The sequence below is a fragment of the Dreissena polymorpha genome, chromosome 3 (assembly GCF_020536995.1).
Source record: "Dreissena polymorpha isolate Duluth1 chromosome 3, UMN_Dpol_1.0, whole genome shotgun sequence".
NCBI classification, from domain to species: domain Eukaryota; kingdom Metazoa; phylum Mollusca; class Bivalvia; order Myida; family Dreissenidae; genus Dreissena; species Dreissena polymorpha.
In genome coordinates, this window is record NC_068357.1 from 141115877 (window position 1) to 141134512 (window position 18636).

Sequence of the window (18636 nt, forward strand, 5' to 3'; positions counted from 1 at the left end):
TATGAATAAATTTAAGAAAATATTAAAATTGTAGTATTTCATGTTCATTCAAGCATGTTTTATATTATTTCATCGTGTAAGGATTATCGGACTATACGTCCCAGATTTGTGGACTATACGGCCCAGATTTGCGGACCATACGGCCCAGATTTGCGGTACATACGGCCCAGATTTGCAAAGCATACGGACCATATCTTAATTAATATTTCTTCAGTGTTCCTTTAAATATTGTATTAATAAATTTAAGAACATATTAAAATTATAGTATTTCATTTTCATTCAAGCATATTTTATATTATTTCATCGTGTAAGGACACAACTATGGATACCCTAGTAAATTCCTTGATTGTTTGTTAATATAATATCGACATCAAAATACACAACAAAAACTAATATATGTACAACAAATAAAAAAACAATTTCAGGCATATATATATATATATATATATATATATATATATATATATATATATATATATATATATATATATATATATATATATATATATATATATATATATAGAACACTTCTAAACAAATACATATTTATGTACAACAAAAAACAACATGTGGGCCGTATGGTCCGCAAATCTGGGCCGTAAGATCCGCAAATCTGGGCCGTATGGTCCGCTAATCTGGGCCGAATCGTCTGGGCCGTATGGTCCATGGTCCGTATGGTCCGTATACCGCCCACAGCAGGGCTCGAACCAGTGACCCCCGGAATCCTGAAGTAAAAACGCATTGGCCAACTGAGCTATCTTGCCAAGCATACATAAGGTGCGTATTTTATACGTTATATAAGCAATCTTTGTAGTTCCATATATTTAAACGACAACAACAGAACTCTCCAAATTATTCAATCGTTTCAGGTTTCAACGCTTTATAATTTTTAGGTTTTTAAATCGTCAAAAGATGCATATAATGGCTATATTAGACCATGGCAAATGCTCAGTAATATTGTTTCCTCACAAATATCATAACTAAACCGACAATTTGCGAATCTGAAACAACTTTTTTCAATTTTGTCAATTTACCAAACCGTGAAAAGATCCCTTTAATATATCACTGTTTTCAAAATCTGAGTAACTATGTTGGAAGTTATTTGAAGAAGCCACCGGCAGACATCTTCATGTGTAGTTTAGCCTCTATTAATATGCGTCAAACAAATGAGCTAATTTGAATAAAAAATTATAATTGACCAATGGGAAGCCAGAAGAAAGTCAGAGCGGAAGCACGCTGAGACGCCATTGTCTGGTCGGTTGTGATTGCAGGTCACAAAAAACGAAATTCATGACTTGATTTGTCGTTTTTTGGTAGGTATATCGGTTTGTACTAAAAAATCCATTTGTTATCGAGTTTAAGATAGTGAAAGATCCCAGTTGTGCGTTGAAATAACGACGTAAGTTAATTTTACCGCCAACCGTTTTCCGAACCCGAACTGGAAATAGCCAGATAAAAGCCTGAAGACGCATGTTGTTTGTATACCTTATAATTTTTAAAATTTGCATCTTAATTTAAATTTGAAAATTATAACATGAAACTATATATAATTAACATACTGCAATTCGTAATATTTATTGATAACATGGTTAGTTTGCGTCGCTTTACAGTGCGCCCCGTGCAGGTCTCGAACCATCGACCTCCGGAAATCGGTTCACAACTACCTAATTATCAAGGACGTTCATGTAGTTTTAATCAATAAAGTACCATCATTGTGTTGACCACGTACATGTTATATACAACTAACTTTTTATGTATGTTGAATTAAGTACTTCAGTGGACATGTGGTTTTATTGTCCTGTCGAGATTTGCTTACTGAAGCTTACCATGTGACAATGTCACAATATCAATCAATAATTTGGAACCCTTTGAATTAAATAAATGTATTAACAACTATGTATATAATAAGTATGCAGCTTGTTTAGCAAATAGAAATATTCATCTGTATGGAATATTGCTGAAAATGGAGCATTTTGGATTTGGAAAATTTCAGGAGATATAGATTACAGTGCTTTCCACAGGATTTTTGTCAGGCGCCCTGGGGCTGATAGGGGTGGTTTGGGAGGGGTGTCCTCTCCCGACGGCACCCCTCCCAACGTTGATTTTTTAAATTTAACATGTCATTTCACGTTCTGTGGTGCGTTATAACTCCAGTGTTTTTTTCCACCTATAGGGGAATGGTGGCGGGGCCCGTCCAAAGGGGAAAAATGCGTCGTTTTTTAGGAAAAGGGGAAAATAAAGATAATTTACTCTTTTATATGTAATGATATTTATTATATGAATACACATGTATGCATGAATGTAATATTCACAGCTGAATGTCTTTGTCCTTTTTCTTAAATATATATCATTGATTTTTTCAACATTAGTTTCAGACAGTTCAGCCTTCATGCACAGTCTTAGTTTTCCTAGGCATTTTGAGTAATTGGGATTTTTTAAATAGATAAACTTGAAAATTTGTGTATTTTTTATCAATAAAATAGACTAAATTGGAATGTTTTTATCAACGAATATTGACACAATATAGATACATCAGGCCTTTCCCTGGCCATTTTGGGAAAAAAAATGCAATTCATGTTAAATTTACTGATATTGGAAAAAGTAACTTAATATAACTCTTTATAATAATTCAAAATCATATTTATTATAGTTATATACTTAATTAGTTGTTTATAAATAAATTTGAGATATATCAGGGCTCAACATTTACCGAATAACCAACTTGCCATACCGGGCCAGTACTTCCAAAATCTACTTGCACTGAACGTAAAGCAACTTGCCCAAACATGAAATATCACATCAACTGTAAACCTCATATTGTTTAATAAACCAAAATGATACACCAAAAAACCTTTTTTTTTTTTGAACATTTAACAAAATGATTACAGCAGTTAGTCTAAATTAAATGCTCTTTGTTCTTTTATTGCACTTTTCCGGGCGGACAACTAGATTATAAAATAACTTGCCCAGACCCAACTTTTACTTGCCATGGGGGAAATAGGACAACCATTAATGTTGAGCCCTGTATATTTATCATAAGACAGTTATTTAAAGAAAAAAAAAAAAAATTCTTTACTTTTGGAGGGGATTTTTCTACCAAATGGGGGAAAAATATATACTCTTTTGAGGGGAATGGGTCCGAATATCGGCCCTGAAATTGCCATTAAAAAAACACTGAACTCAGAGAAAAACTGCGCCAAAAGACGTCATTTGGTGGGCTATGACTCTTCAAGAAAATCCCCCAGTCATTTAAAAATATATATAATTTTTTATATTTTTTTAATTATTTTAAAACTTTCCCGTACAGATAGTTAAATCCCAACTTGAACAATTCTCCAATACATCCGTTTCAACCCGACTGTTACTGTATACTACTATTCAAGTTATTTATTACCCGATAATCCTGTTTATTCCGATTTTATAAATCACTTTCTGGTAAATATTTACGATAAAAGCTCTCAATTATTTCTTTAACACAAATCTTGCCATTTTTTCTTTAGTATCAAATAAATGTTACGTGACTATTTATAGATTTGATGAAATATTGCCTCAGAACATGCGTCAATCCCCTGACTTGTTGTGTGCTTAAAACGATACACGCACCCTTTGTATGCAAATGACGCAACGTTGTACATGCTGCATAATTTTCGCGCTCTTTTTAATTGAGAAAAAGATTCGACAAAATAAATTTGCACTGCTAATTTGAAGCAAGAATATTTTACCGTTGCGGTAACATTTACATTCGAAAGTGTGTTTCGGATTAAAAAACACGTTAACATAGACTTACCGATACGGAAATGGGTTTCGGATTACAAATTTAATTATTCCCATTTGAGATTTCAACAAATATTAACAGTTGTGTTATGAATTCAACGATAATTTGTTTAAACACTTTACAAGTCGAATAAATGTTTTGAAGGAATTATGCATGAAATTCACGTTGTCCACGAGGATTACGGCCGGTTGCCATCATCAGTCTTCTAAGTATCGATTATCGGATGAAACATTTTCAAGTGTGCGTAATTCAACGAAAATTTGTGAAAGCGCATTACGTGTCGAATAAATGTCAGAAAAATGAGGTGAGTCAGTTCTATAAATGGACATGATGAAATATACATATACTGGAAATAAACTGTTATCGCATAATTGTAACCAGGAGTTATTTGCACAACGTACTCGCTATAAGTAATTAATTGTTTACCACTTGCAATTATTTTCTCGTATTAATTTCGAGTCATAGGTAACATTTTACAGTAAAAAGGTGTGATGATAGAGATAGAGAAACCTTGATTTTTTTTTACAATCTCCACTTTCTTTTACTTAAAAAAAATACACTGATCGGAAAATTTCAAGCGCCCCAGGGACTCTGATATCGAAATTCAAGCGCCCCTGCGAGGGATCCTTAAATGGCCTGTGGAAAGCCCTGGACTTAAAATTGGATTTTTTTTATATTTTCATGTCAATACTACAAAATTGAGGATTTTTTTTTAAAATATACTTTTCTAAGGTTTAATATACATAGCTGCAAAGACAAATTAAGTAAATGTTGCATTTTATCCCCCCCATGTGTCGGAACCTTCAGTTTCAGATTTAAATGCAATCATAAGGGAATAATGTTTATTTTTTCAGTGGAAATGGGCAGAATAATGGCCCAAAATTTGACAGATTACTCACTAAATAGGCATAAAATGCACAATAAGGGCTCATTTTTTTATGGTATTTATTGGTTGACCTTGACTGAGTGAGTGGTTCTACTAGAAGTCGCATTACAACCTTTGATTTTTGTTTTGCATTTGTCGCTTAAACGTTTGCTCGTATAGAACGTAATATTTTTAACCAAATGTTTGTTCGTTTGAAAAATGTATGCTTAGATGAAACAAATTATATGTTTGACTGCTTGTAGTCTCAAAAATTCAACCTGAAATTTAGTTCGTTTCAAGGTATCTGAAGAATGCAATTAAACAAATTAAGTTTGAATGAATTTTGTTAGTAACTTCATTTGGTCGTTGCCAACCCCGCTGTTCACTGTTGGATTGTTGGGGTTACATGTATGATTATTTCTTCATATATTTGAATGATTATTTCAGCTGAACTCCGATTGCAAAGAATATTGCGCAGCTGAATAAAGATACCGAAATTTGCCGATCGACCTGTGACGGAATTTTACAGACGTAAATCGTTCCGATAAGGTGTGTTCGTATCGAAGTAGTTGTCGTGTATCAATTGCGATAAAAGTACTACTAACATGCGAAAATGATGCGTTATTCGAACAAACCGAACTGAACAATTAAAGTGATGTGTCATGGAGACCCGAAAACAGAAATGCGCTGAATTCGGATCAGTTTTTGGTCTGCACCTTTGACTTTGATTGATAAGCATGAGATAAAAGAAAATGAACACTGGTAAATCAAAATGAGTAAAAATCAGTTATATATTTAAATAGTTGGTGCATTGAAGGATGGTGTATTAAATTTGTACATATTTATATCTGCTTTGAGATGAAAAGCGCTCAGAATATGATAAAGCGTCTGATAATGTTAGGAAGTCGCATCGTTAATGTAAAATGATTATTTTAACTTCATTACTCCTTATTATTACATACTATCTGAATAGTTCGTTTAATATAGATCACGCAGTTTGGTGTATACGAAAGTAAAAACACAAACATTCCATCAGGGAAAGGTTTGTATTTCTCGTATAATTTTTGTTCAGGTATAGAACTTAAACACTTGAACAAATGAGATAATTGTCTCATAATTTAAAGCATTAATCCTTGTATATGCTTATTATATAAAAAAATTAATGACAAATAAAAGTAGAGGTGATTTTTACTCAGTACTGACTGTTGCTTCATACAACATTATCTCATTTCCATAGTTCAAAAAGAAATCATATTAATATAAAATAATATTTCTGTGCCACTGAATTTTATCATGTTTAAGCTTTACTAACTAATACAATCTCTTTGGCAGTTACCTGGCAATCATGCCAATCAAGATCTTTGTGGGAAACCTGTCTTCGGACACCACGTCAGAGGATATTCGGCCATTGTTCGAATCCTATGGGAAGGTCGTAGAATGTGATGTCCTCAGGAATTTTGGGTTTGTGGTGAGTTATAAACTTTTTAGTCAAAATGTAACAAATGAAACTGACAAGCAGTGTTTTTTTTTCGCTCAACTTTTGGGTCTGAAGAAGGATCCATTCCCTCTGGAAAAGTGTTTATTTTCTCCAAATGGAGCCTAAAAATTCCCAATGGAAGGATTCCGAAAAGGACATATGTTTTTAGCTCACCTGAGCACATCGTGCTCATGGTGAGCTTTTGTTATCGCCTTTTGTCTGTCGTCAATATTTTGCCTTGTGAACACTCCAGAGGCCACATTTATTGTCTGATCTTCATGAAACTTGGTCAGAACATTTGTCCCATTGATACCTAGACTGAGTTCGAAACTGGGTCATGCTGGGTCAAAAACTAGGTCACTAGGTCAAAAAAAGAAAAAACCTTGTGAACACTGTAGAAGTCACATTTGATGCCCAATCTTCGTGTAACTTTGTCAAAATGTTTGTCTAAATGATATGTTGGTTGAGTTCAAAAATGGTTCCGGTCCCTTGAAAAACATCGCCGTTGGGGGGGCGGGGCAGTATTCCTTATATGGCTATAGAGAAACCTTGTGAACACTAGAAGTCACAATTTTTGTCCAATCATCATGAAAATTGGTCAAAACATTGGTTTTATTGATATGTCGGATGAGTATGAAAATGGTCCAGATCGGTAAAAAATCATGGTCTCTAGGGGGCGGGGCAGTTTTCTCTCTATATATATATAGTGAAAACATGTCAACACTCTAGAAGTCACATTTTTGGTCCAATCTTCATGAAATTTTGTCAGAACATGTGTTTTCTAGATATGACGGTTGAGTTCGAAAATGGTCCAGATCGGTGGAAAAACATGGCAGCCATGGGGGTGGGGAAGTTTTCCCTATATGTATATAGTGAAAAAATGAAAACGGTCTAGTTGTAATAAGCCATAATGTTAAAGAAAGATAACCTGTACATACTTTCTAAATTAACTCCCTTGTATAGACCTGGGACTATTTTCATAAAATGTGGTGTACATAAAGACAGTAGTTAGCATGCAATTTAATAAACCTATGTCATTAAATAACTGTACGTGTACTAATGCACTGTAGAGCCTTATCTTTGATCTTTACTGATAAGCCAAGTTAACCTACTGGTGTATTTAGCTGACTACTGTGCTATGAAACTGTTTCCAAGCCAACCTTGTTATTTGGCATTTTCTAAATTAGAAAGACTCGTTTGATTGAAATAACTTTTATAAATTCTTCTTATTTTTATACCCCCATTACCACTGGTAAAGGGGGCTATATAGGAGTCACTTTGTCGGTCTGTCAGTCGGTCTGTCCCGAAATTTCATCCGATCTTCACCAAACTTGGTCACAAGTTGTATCTTGATGATGTATAGGTCAAGTGTGAATATGGGTCATGCCGGGTCAAAAACTAGGTCACGGGGTCACTTAGTTTGTTTTAAACAGAAAGTTTGTCCTGATCATTACTATGTCATTTATTGTTAGATTTTAAAATAACTTGGTACATTTGTTCACCATCATGGGACGGTGTGTCGCGTGAAAAAAGTATGTCGATATCCCCAAGGTCAAGGTCACACTTGGTGTTCAAGGGTCAAATGCTTGTCCAGGCCATAACTTTATCATTTATTGTGGTATTTTAAAATCATTTGGCAAATTTGTTCACCATCATGGGACGGTGTGTCGGACGAAAGAATTACGTCGATATCTCGAAGGTCAAGGTCACACTTTGAGTTCAGAGATTAAAGAGTTCAAACATTAAAAATGGCCATAAATGAGCTTGTCTGGGCAATAACTATGTCGTTCGTTGTGAGATTTTAAAATCATTTGGCACATTTGTTCACCATCATTGGACAGTGTGTCGCGCGAAAGAATTACGTCGATATCTCCAAGGTCAAGGTCACACTTTGAGTTCAAAGGTCAAAAATGGCCATAAATGCGCTTGTCCGGGCCATAAACAGGGCTCGAAAATAACACTCGCTCACTTGCAAAATGCGAGTGAAAAATACCGATTGCGAGTTAAGTTTTAAGTCACTAGAATTTTTTTGGGAATGAAGAAATAGTGAGAAAAAAAAGAGTTATATTGCTTAATGCGCTTGACGTTGTGAATGCTAAACCGCAGGTCAATTAATAAACGTCCGAATACCCATATGCGGAAGCTCGCACCTTGAATGTAGACTGGTATACTTATAGTACATGTATGCGGATGGTATTGGTACAAAGATAATGAAACAGTCGATTATCCACACATGTTCACTATAAAAGACAAAAAACCTGAACAGTCATGTCGTTGAAGCGAAAAATAACTAGTTTCTTTTTGCCCAAAGATTGAAATAACAATACGAAATATAAAGCAAAGTTAACCGTTGAGTTGAGAGAACAAAAACGGAAATTAAATTCTTCCACTAAAACAGTGAAAAAGTTGGAAAAAGAACTTCATATGTAACACCAAAACTTGTGGTTGATGTCCTATTTTATTTAGTTTTAATAGTACTAAACTAATGTCCAAACTTGCTTTTATTTATGTTTCCAGCAAAATTTGCAAGAATGTTTTTGATTTTGTGAGCTGGTATTTAAGCTGCTCACAATGTTTTGCTAGTAGAAAAGTTAAATTCGAGCCCTGCATAATTATGTCATTCATTGTGAGATTTTAAAATCATTCGGCATATTTGTTCACCATCATTGGATGGTGTGTCGCGCGAAAGAATTACGTCGATAACTCCTAGGTCAAGGTCACACTGAGTTCAAAGGTCAAAAATGGCCATAAATGAGCTTGTCCGGGCCATAACTATGTTGTTCATTGTGAGATTTTAAAATCATTTGGCACATTTGTTCACAATTATTGGAAGGTGTGTTGAGAAAGAATTACGTCAATATCTGCAACGTCAAGGTCACACTGAGTTCAAAAGTCAAAAATGGCCATAAATGATCTTGTCCGGGCCATAACTATGTCATTTATTGTGAGATATTAAAAAATACCTGGTACATTTGTTCACAATCATTGGACAATGTGTCATGCGAAAGAATTATGTCCATAACTCCAAGGTCACACTTGAAGTTCAAAAGTAAAAAAATGGCCATAAATTTGGACGGCATGTCATGCGAAAGAATTCAAGAGTTCAAAGGTTGAAAAGACCATAAATGATAATGGCATTATAATTCTTAAAAATCGCCATAAATTTGATTCTCTTGTTTTGTGAAGACAGCATGCAAAATAGTCTGTGTCAATGTGGCACGTGGGGGTGTACGTCACGTCTGTGACAAAGCTCTAGTTTACATTTGAGTCACTGGAGTTTTCCACTCTCCATAAATTGTGTTCTTTAGATTAAGTTAGACTTATTTTATAAACTATATTTTTGAAGCAACTTCTAGACTAACAGTAACTTATATTTATATCGGGTGTTTTCGACAGAATGTGAACTTCTTTTTAAATTCATTAAGGCATTTGCTGTATTTGTTCATTTTTTTAATGATGCATAGATTCTTTAGACTAAAGTTAGTTATTTTCATTAAAGCTGCTTTGGTTTCACTTATAGATTAATTCTTTGAGTGTATTCAGGCGTATCTGACTGGACGCCTTTAGTTAATTGAATTTCAACCACTAAGTGTGTTAGAAATAGGCGTTCTTTAATTAGACTCGATAAATATTTCGGTATTGCCAGGCTTTTTCCGCCCTATGCCACGGGTCCGAAATTCGGCCCCATTCCCAATGCAGATCTGGTTGTTTTTTTCCCAATTGAAAAAAAAAAAATTCCCAATTCAAAAAAAAAAATAAAAAAAAATAAAGATTAAAAAACCTGCACTTATCTCACATGTTCATAATTCTTTGTAAAATTTTAATAATAAGTTATCAAATTAGTCGTTATTTACCAGTTAACGGCTTCTTTGAAATATAAGAAACACTATTTACATGCGATAATTTTTCCCAATTGAGCCAATTTTGGGAATAATTTTTTTCCCAAAATGGGGGTTTTCACGACGCAAAATTCCCAAAATTCCAGTGTGGCGTATTCCCAAAATGGAGTGGAAAAAGCCTGATTGCATAAGTGCTCACAAAGTAACATAACTCGTAACCGTCCCGTGACCGGTTCACTTGCGTAAGCGAACTAGACCACACTACTACAGTTGTTTATAGTAAAACATTGTGAATACTTTTAATCACATTTTTAGTTCAATCTGAATGACACTTGCTGATCTTCACACATGGTGACAATCTTTATGAGCATACGGTTATATTTTTTGCTCATGGTGAACTTTTGTGATCACCCTTTGTCAATTGTCTGTCTTCTGTTGTGCGTCATGAATATTTGCCTTGTTAACACTGTAGAGGCCAAATTTATTGTTGGATCTTCATGAAACTTTGTCAGAAGATTTGTCCCAATAATATCTTGGATAAGTTCAAAATGGTTCCAGTCTGTTGAAAAACATTTCCGCTATTGGGCCATTTGTTGATCATGAAACTTGGTTAGAACATTTGTTCTATTGATATCTTGGGCTGCAAAGAACAGGTCATTTCTTTTTATCTCAGGTGAGCAACTTTGGGCCTTTCAGGCCCTCTTGTTTGTGTGACAGGATTACTTTGCATCAATTTATGAAATACAATGTATTGAATGGGATGGATTTATGTAATATTTTCGTTATAATTGGGCTATATATATTTCCCCATCAGCACATGGCCAATGAGGGCGAGGCTGATGCAGCCATCAATGAACTCTCTGGCAGTGTCATCCATGGTCAGAGAATTAATGTAGAGGTGAGTAAATGATATTTGAAAAAAGAGAGCCAACAACAACCAATTTGTAATAACCCCAGCATTTTGTCCATTAGTGTGGTTGGCAACTTTAAGGTGTATAAATTTGTTGCACATATTTCTTCTCCTTCATTTGTAAAAGTGACCTTAAAGTGTTATTTGCTTAAACCTTTTGATTTTAGCTTGTTGGCATAAAAGATTTAAGGCTAATTGAGACCCTCTTCGGTCTGTATCATAGTAAAACCAGAACTTGGTGTCTAGAGAGATAGAATTCGCCCACACAATAGAGCTGCAACAATTCACCAACAGCTCGATTCGATTTCCATTTCAGACAACAATTCACCAACAGCTCGATTCGATTTCCATTTCAGACACTCTGATACCGTTTTTTTCAATTCGATTCATCTTCAAACCTAGTTTAATCATATAATCACTCTTATGCCTCAAAATTAACATTTCTGTTCAAATGTGATTTCAATAAAACACATAAAAAGAGTAGCAAATAAGGACTCAATTTCAGGGCTTTTTTTCCTTCTTTGAGACTGGCCGTGGACATACATTTTGACACGGACAATTCAAAATTCACGGACAATTCAATCTAATACGGCCGCGATTTTTTACAAAAAACAGACATTTTGTGCTCAAAACTTGTCAAAAACGGACATTTCACAATTTTCAATTAAGTTTTGTTTCACCCTTTTTTCATTTCGATTTCGCAATTTTTGTTTTCTAATTCTTTAAATGACGTTGTTTCAATTGATAATAAATGTGAATCGATTTAAATTTTGAAATCAGTGCATATCAGTTTATGTGGGCAGATCAACCTCACCATTCAGGGCCCTCAATCTATCAAATCTGCCGCCGAATTTCGGCTGCAGTCCCCCTACTGAAAAGTATATTTTTTCCCCAAAAAACTGAATTTTTTTCCCTCAGAAAATGTATAAAAAAAAAATTGCTGATTTATAGTTGAAAATTGGCATATTGACCAGTCAATTGAGTATTGACCGGGCCGCCGGTCAATTGAGTATTGACCGGGCCGGCGGTTAAAACCGGTCTTACTGGTCATTTCTGGTCAATACTGGTCGATTGAAAATTGTAGCATTTAAACATAACAAAGGAGCTATTTTTATTAAATCAATAATTATACTGTAATTGATAAACTTTTTATACGCCCGTATAAAATACGGGACGTATTATGTGAAACCCCTTGGCGGGCGGGCGGGCGGCGGGCGGAAGGCATCACTTTGTCCGGACTCTAATTCAAATTGTATTCATCCGATCTTCACCAAACTTGGTCAGCAGTTGCATCTAGTTGATATCTAGGCCAAGTTCGAATATGGGTCATGCCGGGTCAAAAACTAGGTCATAGGGTCAATAAGTGCATTTTCAAAGGGGCCACTTTGTCCGGACTCTATTTCAAATTGTATTCATCCGATCTTCACCAAACTTGGTCAGCAGTTGCATCTAGTTGATATATAGGCCAAGTTCGAATATGGGTCATGCCGGGTCAAAAACTAGGTCATAGGGTCAATTAGTGCATTTTCAACGGCGCCACTTTGTCCGGACTCTAATTCAAATTGTATTCATCCGATCTTCACCAAACTTGGTCAGTAGTTGCATCTAGTTGATATCTAGGTCAAGTCCGAATATGGGTCATGCTGGGTCAAAAACTAGGTCAAAGGGTCAATTAGTGCATTTTACTTTGTCCGGACTCTAATTCAAATTGTATAAATCTTATCTTCACCAAACTTGGTCAGTAGTTGATATCTAGGCCAAGTTCGAATATGGGTCATGCCAGGTAAAAAACTAGGTCATAGGGTCAATTAGTCCATTTTCAACAGCGCCACTTTGTCCGGACTCTTATTCAAATTGTATTCATCCGATCTTTACCAAACTTGGTCAGTAGTTGCATCTAGTTGATATCTAGGTCAAGTTCGAATATGGGTCATGTCGGGTCAAGAACTAGGTCAAAGGGTCAATTAGTGCATTTTCAACGGCGCCACTTTGTCCGGACTCTAATTCAAATTGTATTCATCCGAAACTTTTAAACAACTTTTTATCCTGCGTCAAAGTGGTATGGGGGTATAAGTCACATTCAGTGACAAAGCTCTAGTTCAAGTTGAATTCACCAAACTTGGTCAGAGGTAGTATATAGATTATATATCAGTCAGGTCTGATTGGAGACATGCAACCGATTAACACATGCAATATTTTTATGCAATATTTTTATCCAGTTTTATTTTGCGATATTTTCATCGGGTTTATTTTTTTCGCGATTTTTGAAATTTTTTTTTGCTTATTTCCAAAACAAATACATCAATCATCAGTGTATCATCTCCAATGGCACACGAATCGGGCGTATATTGCTCCGTCATGCGGCGCTCTTGTTTTAAGTTATTTATTGTAAAAAAAATCTGTAAAAATTACTCCTTTATTATTTATGGAAACGGCCTCAAATACATAAGGACTAAGGCAATATCTTTACAGGGCCCTCACACTACTTTGGGGGAAGGGGTCCGCAGCCCTTAGGAAGGGGGAATTTTTGCGGCGTTTCCCTTTTTGGGGGATTTTTTTACTTACTCTCTCATTAGTTCATGTGTACATGTTTGCACTATATTCATTGCATTTTTCATAATTTAGTATGTTTGAAAAGATTAAATTGAAATAGAATTGAGATATAATAATCATGAGACACATCTTTCTATTATTAAAAATTTTTTTTTTTTTTTTTTTAGGGGGAATTTTTCCCCCCAAAAGGGGAAAAAACTATACTTTTCAGGTGGGGGACTGCCACCGAAATTGGCGGCAGATTTGATAGATTGAGGGCCCTGCTTTATCTCGGTGTATCACATCTGTTACTTAAGACTAAAGTATTCTTACTATTGAATTACCATAGTATTTCACTTATCTATTTGATAAGCAGATTGACAAACAGAACTCTTGTGTTTTCTAGGGTCATAAATATGGCCCCTACATGTAAGCCTTAATTGGTAATAAAATGCATGCAGTGTTATGTCTCTGATATTGACAATGAAGCAAATCTGCCCTTCGGCTATTTCATATCACTCACACAAAAGGAGATTACTTGCTATTAATTAAATAGTTATTTCTAACTTGTCTCCTTCTGCATCAGGAGGCTTTTTTTGGTAGGTTTGGTATCGTAATCGAATCGAAGCATTTCGAATTGTTTGATGAATCGATTCGTTGCAGCACTACCACACATTTCCTGTGGTTTGACTGATACTATATAATATCTTCTACGCCATATAGCCTTTGTTCAAGTACAACATTTATAATTAATGAAATTTACTGTAAGGGTATATGATGTTTCATTGCTGTATGCATCATGTGAATGAATGAAAGAACAACAGCATAAATGCTATTAAACTCAATTAGTGGTATTTGCTTGTGTAGGGTGTTCAACAATTTCAGAAGGACGTTTTAATGGACATTTTAAATATAAATATTGTAGAAATCTACCGGCACTTACAGAGGTGGTGGTGGAGGAGGGAAAATGATGGGGTGAGTTTTAATCTGGAATGTTATCCCGCCCCAAAGCGGAGAGATATAGAGTTGGAGATGTCGGTCTGTTACAAGTGTAAGCAATATTTTTTTGGCGGGGATATCAATACAAGGAGTTTGCTTATTTATTAACATTTTCAACCTGTTTTTTCTGAACTCTGACTGAATGTGATATGCAAGATAGTATTGACGCAATAAAGCTAGTCATATCGAAATCTTATCATAAAACATTGTTAAACTTTTCATTACACCAATGGCCAAGGAAAATTGTAGAAAATGTGAGCATAACACCAAGAATCAATTAAATAATAAACACTTTGTCAATTTTTTTCAAACCTTTTACCTTCCCTTGTTTACTTTGCAGACGTGGTGCACCCAGAGGTCGTGGTGCTCCAAGGGGTGGTGGTCTTAGAGGTCGCGGTGGCCCACCACAGGGTCGCGGTCGTGCCCCTGACCCGTACGACTCCTACCCCCCTCCTAGGCCCCGCCCTTATGAGAGGGACCCATACGCTGCGTACGATGACTATTACGCAAGACGCTACCCTGAGGACCGCCTCCCCCCACCCAGACACCCTGATGACCGTCTCTATGATCGTGCTGAACGTCTTCCACCACATGACCCCTATGACAGATACCCACCATCACGCTATCCGCCTCCCAGGGACCCATACGACCGGTACCCACCACCACCGAGACCAGCCCCTGCTGATCCCTATGAGAGGCCACCACCTGACTATTATAACAGGTTCAGGTAACTTGCCTTGAGAACCCAGTATTGTTCATGCAAGCATATATCAAGCTTTAAGATTGGACACGAAATGGATATAAAATTTATTAATAAAATACTGGTTTTTCTTGATGGTTGTGTTGTCATGTGAATGGCCAAAAATATGCATTGACATCTGCTTTTGTTGGCAATTCATTAAATCAGGCTTTTTGTTCTGCAGGACGTTAACTTATTGTTTGTTTTGTTCATAAAATTGACTTCAAGGAATTGAGGTGGAACTTGTCCCTGCAATCTTAAATTCTACAGGTCCATACTAAGCAAGTTACTACTTTAATGATAAATTTGAGAACCTTTCCAGTGATTCCTTGAAATTGATTCTATGAGTTTGAATTAAAAATTTGTTGCTTGTTAAATTATTGTTGCATGGGTCAAAGTTTTCCGAGTAAAACGGGAATTCCGTTTTTTTTATTGCCGCCGAGGTCATTTTTCCAAGTCCAGCAAATCGGTTGAGAAAATTGGAGGGGGTATGGGCACCATATAGATAGCAGGGTCAGTTCAAGTAACTCAATAAAAACCGCCTGCAATGTATTCTAATAATCCAGATCTGCAGTTTGTAAAATTTACAGCGGTCAGAAGTTTCCTTTGATACCACACTACCAGAATTGGAATTATCATAAAGCTATAAATACAAATTACCCATATCTTTGTCCCGACAAAAAGCTTGCCAAATTTATATGGCAGTGTACAACTTCATGCCTTACATATAGAAAGCATGCCTGTATTGATTTTAGGATAATAACATTGTAACACAAAGAACATTTAGATCAGTTTATTTGGGTTTTGTCCCCCCACCAGGGCTTTGCTCTGCACCCTCCGCAGGCCCTTGTGGCTCCCTAGACCCCGCAGAAATTTCCGGTTTTCAGGCATTTTCAACTTTCACCCATGTTTTTGTTTAAAATTAAAATTTAATAATTTCAATCAGGAATGAAGTTGAATGTATATTTAATTTGGCATAGCCACTTCATAACAGATAGCTATATTTAATTTCAGAGCCTATGATGGGTATGATGACCCACCAAGGTGAGGACGTGATCTTTGTTGTTTAGCACACTGTAGCCATAGGTTGTTCCATGGCTTTCAACCTTTCAGTTTGTGTGTCATACTAAAGACCACTTCACAACTATTGAAGATCATTCACTGATGTTTCCAATAAAAGTGCTGAAAGCCTTCAGTGTATCACATGTGGACAAAATTCTTTTTTTTCTTCCTTTAAATAATACTAAAAACTAATTAAATAAACAGAAAAACCACAATCAATAGTTCCTCAGAATGCATATTCTTTTCCAATTTTTTTTTTAAGAATTTTAAAATAAATACAAACATGATGTATCTTTATTAACAAATCTACATTCAGTGAACTGTTCTAAGGCTCTTTGAAATTATATATGTGCAGACTTACCTTTACATTTTCAACCTGTATGTAGTTACCAAGTGCTGGTTCTTCACAGAAAACGGACACAAGAGTGTCTCTATAAGTTTTTAGATACAATAAAACAAAATGGTTTAACACCAATCTGTACTATATTATAAACTGTAAATCTAAAGGCCCCCAATTCTTACAGACGCCCTGCAGAGTCCATGCTGCCTCAAGCCAGACCCTCGGCTAATGGCTATGATGACAGGCCTCTTCCACGGGAACCTCCTGCACCGGGGACAGGCTCCGAGGCCTTTAGTAGCTCCTACTCCAGCTACTACGACCGCTTCTACAAGCCTGGGGGTGGGGCAAATGGGTCTGCACCCTCTGCTCGCCCTGGGGGCCCCCCTGCCCCCTCCAGAGGTGGCGGGGCCGGTCGCCCCTCCCCCTACGCCAACCAGGCAGGACACCCAGGACAGGGCCGCCCAGGACAAGGCCGTCCTACAGACCAGCAGCAGGCACTTCAGACTGGACCAATATATTTTTAAGGAATGCTGGCAGCTACTCATTTTAGTTTTATCATTGTGTTGTAATTTCCATTGTGTAATACAAATGTTCATGTTAATAGCTAAACATGTTTTCCCGCTTTCTTGACAAAACAGTATGTTCGACAGTATGGAACATCATGGAATATATTTGATGCACTTTCATTTGAGTTGTTTGTACAATTTTGTGTTCATTATGTTATACTTTTTCTTTTAAATATGTCTGCAATTCAGAGTCTCAGCAGTGGGAATGAGCATCATTCAGGCCTTTTTGTGTGAACATTATCTCAATGATAAGGTTGTCTCACATTTGTTTCTGTTGTCATTTGTCCGAATTTTAAGCAATGATATTTCATAAAGCCTAATAGGTATTTGAATGATTAAATCACCTCATTAATTTAAACAAGCAAAAATAAATTAGTTTTAATTAGTAAAGTAGAACAAATGTTTCATGTTATCATTTTGTAAATAGTTCATACATATGCTAAAATCATGTTTTGTCACACTTTTGGATAATTAATGATAATAAACATTGTCACAAATCAAGTATTTCCTTGTACATCATTCAAACACGCCCAATGGATATTAGTAATAATCGACGTAAATAAACCACTGTGGAATAAATTTTCCTCTATTTCGGCAGTGCTGAAATATAGCTGTCACGCGCGGCGGAGAATGATCATATTACTCGGAATCAACTATAATCATTTCAGTAAAATCGAATCAGATTCAACAAAACAAACAATTTGATACCAAGATGTAATATATTTTAAACAAATAATGCAACACAAAAAGCAAAAAAAACATTACAAATATTAAGTGCGCGTACTCGTGACATCATTATTAACACGTCATACGACACGATGCATGTTCTTTCGCGCTAAAGCTGCAGTTGTTCAGTGTTTTTTTCATTATTTCTTAAAAATCGGGGACGTAGAGGTATGATAAACAGAAAAACGGGTTAGTTACTGATCTTTTTGTAATGTATTAGGCTCGGCACGATTAAAATAATGAAACAATGTTTGCTTAAAATAACTTTGGGATTTTCCGTGTAACTCTCTGATTATACTCCTTTAATTGACGTTTCGGCATAATGCCTTTATCAAAACAATGCAAATTATATGTTAACTACTCGTTACGTCTTTTGACTGCACAATTTAAATAACAAGGAAACTGTTTTTAAACGTCAAATAACGTTGTACATGATGACGTCATAACTGACGTTATATAAAATGGCGCCACAAATGTAAAAATTCGCCAAAAATGAAATGACTCTAAATTTACGCATGTGAATTAAGCCCAGTTTTCTCAGAACACGACACATTTAATCAAATATATTTATAATATTTTACGTAGATATGGATAGAAATAATTAAATTCATTAAATAAGTTTACCCTATTTAATTTTTGATAACAAGTTTACGTAAATTATAATTAAATATGATGATGATTATTTTATTGTAAAATATCAATTTATTAAATATATAAAGCACACATTTGACATAAGATTGAGACAAAATATGTGTTTAAAGTCATTTCATTTTTGGCGAATTTTTACATTTTTAGCGCCATTTTAT

The 18636-nt window shown here is 35.5% G+C and overlaps 1 protein-coding gene across 5 annotated transcripts; it reads left to right on the forward strand.

Moving 5' to 3' along the window:
- The first annotated feature begins 1151 nt into the window (after positions 1 to 1151).
- Positions 1152 to 17605, forward strand: LOC127871704 (RNA-binding protein 4.1-like). 5 transcript variants are annotated; one of them, XM_052414839.1, is made up of 8 exons: positions 1155 to 1313; positions 5088 to 5189; positions 5973 to 6108; positions 10771 to 10854; positions 14324 to 14373; positions 14738 to 15124; positions 16151 to 16180; positions 16723 to 17605. In XM_052414839.1, the coding sequence occupies exons 3-8, from the start codon at positions 5986 to 5988 to the stop codon at positions 17060 to 17062; spliced, it is 1014 nt and encodes a 337-aa protein (XP_052270799.1). In that variant the 5' UTR covers positions 1155 to 1313; positions 5088 to 5189; positions 5973 to 5985; the 3' UTR covers positions 17063 to 17605. The 5 variants fall into 5 exon arrangements, with proteins under 5 accessions (XP_052270798.1, XP_052270801.1, XP_052270802.1 ...); XM_052414838.1 differs by lacking the exon at positions 5088 to 5189 and having other exon boundaries at positions 1152 to 1313; XM_052414841.1 differs by lacking the exon at positions 5088 to 5189 and having other exon boundaries at positions 1152 to 1313; positions 14738 to 15118.
- Positions 17606 to 18636: the final 1031 nt, after the last annotated feature.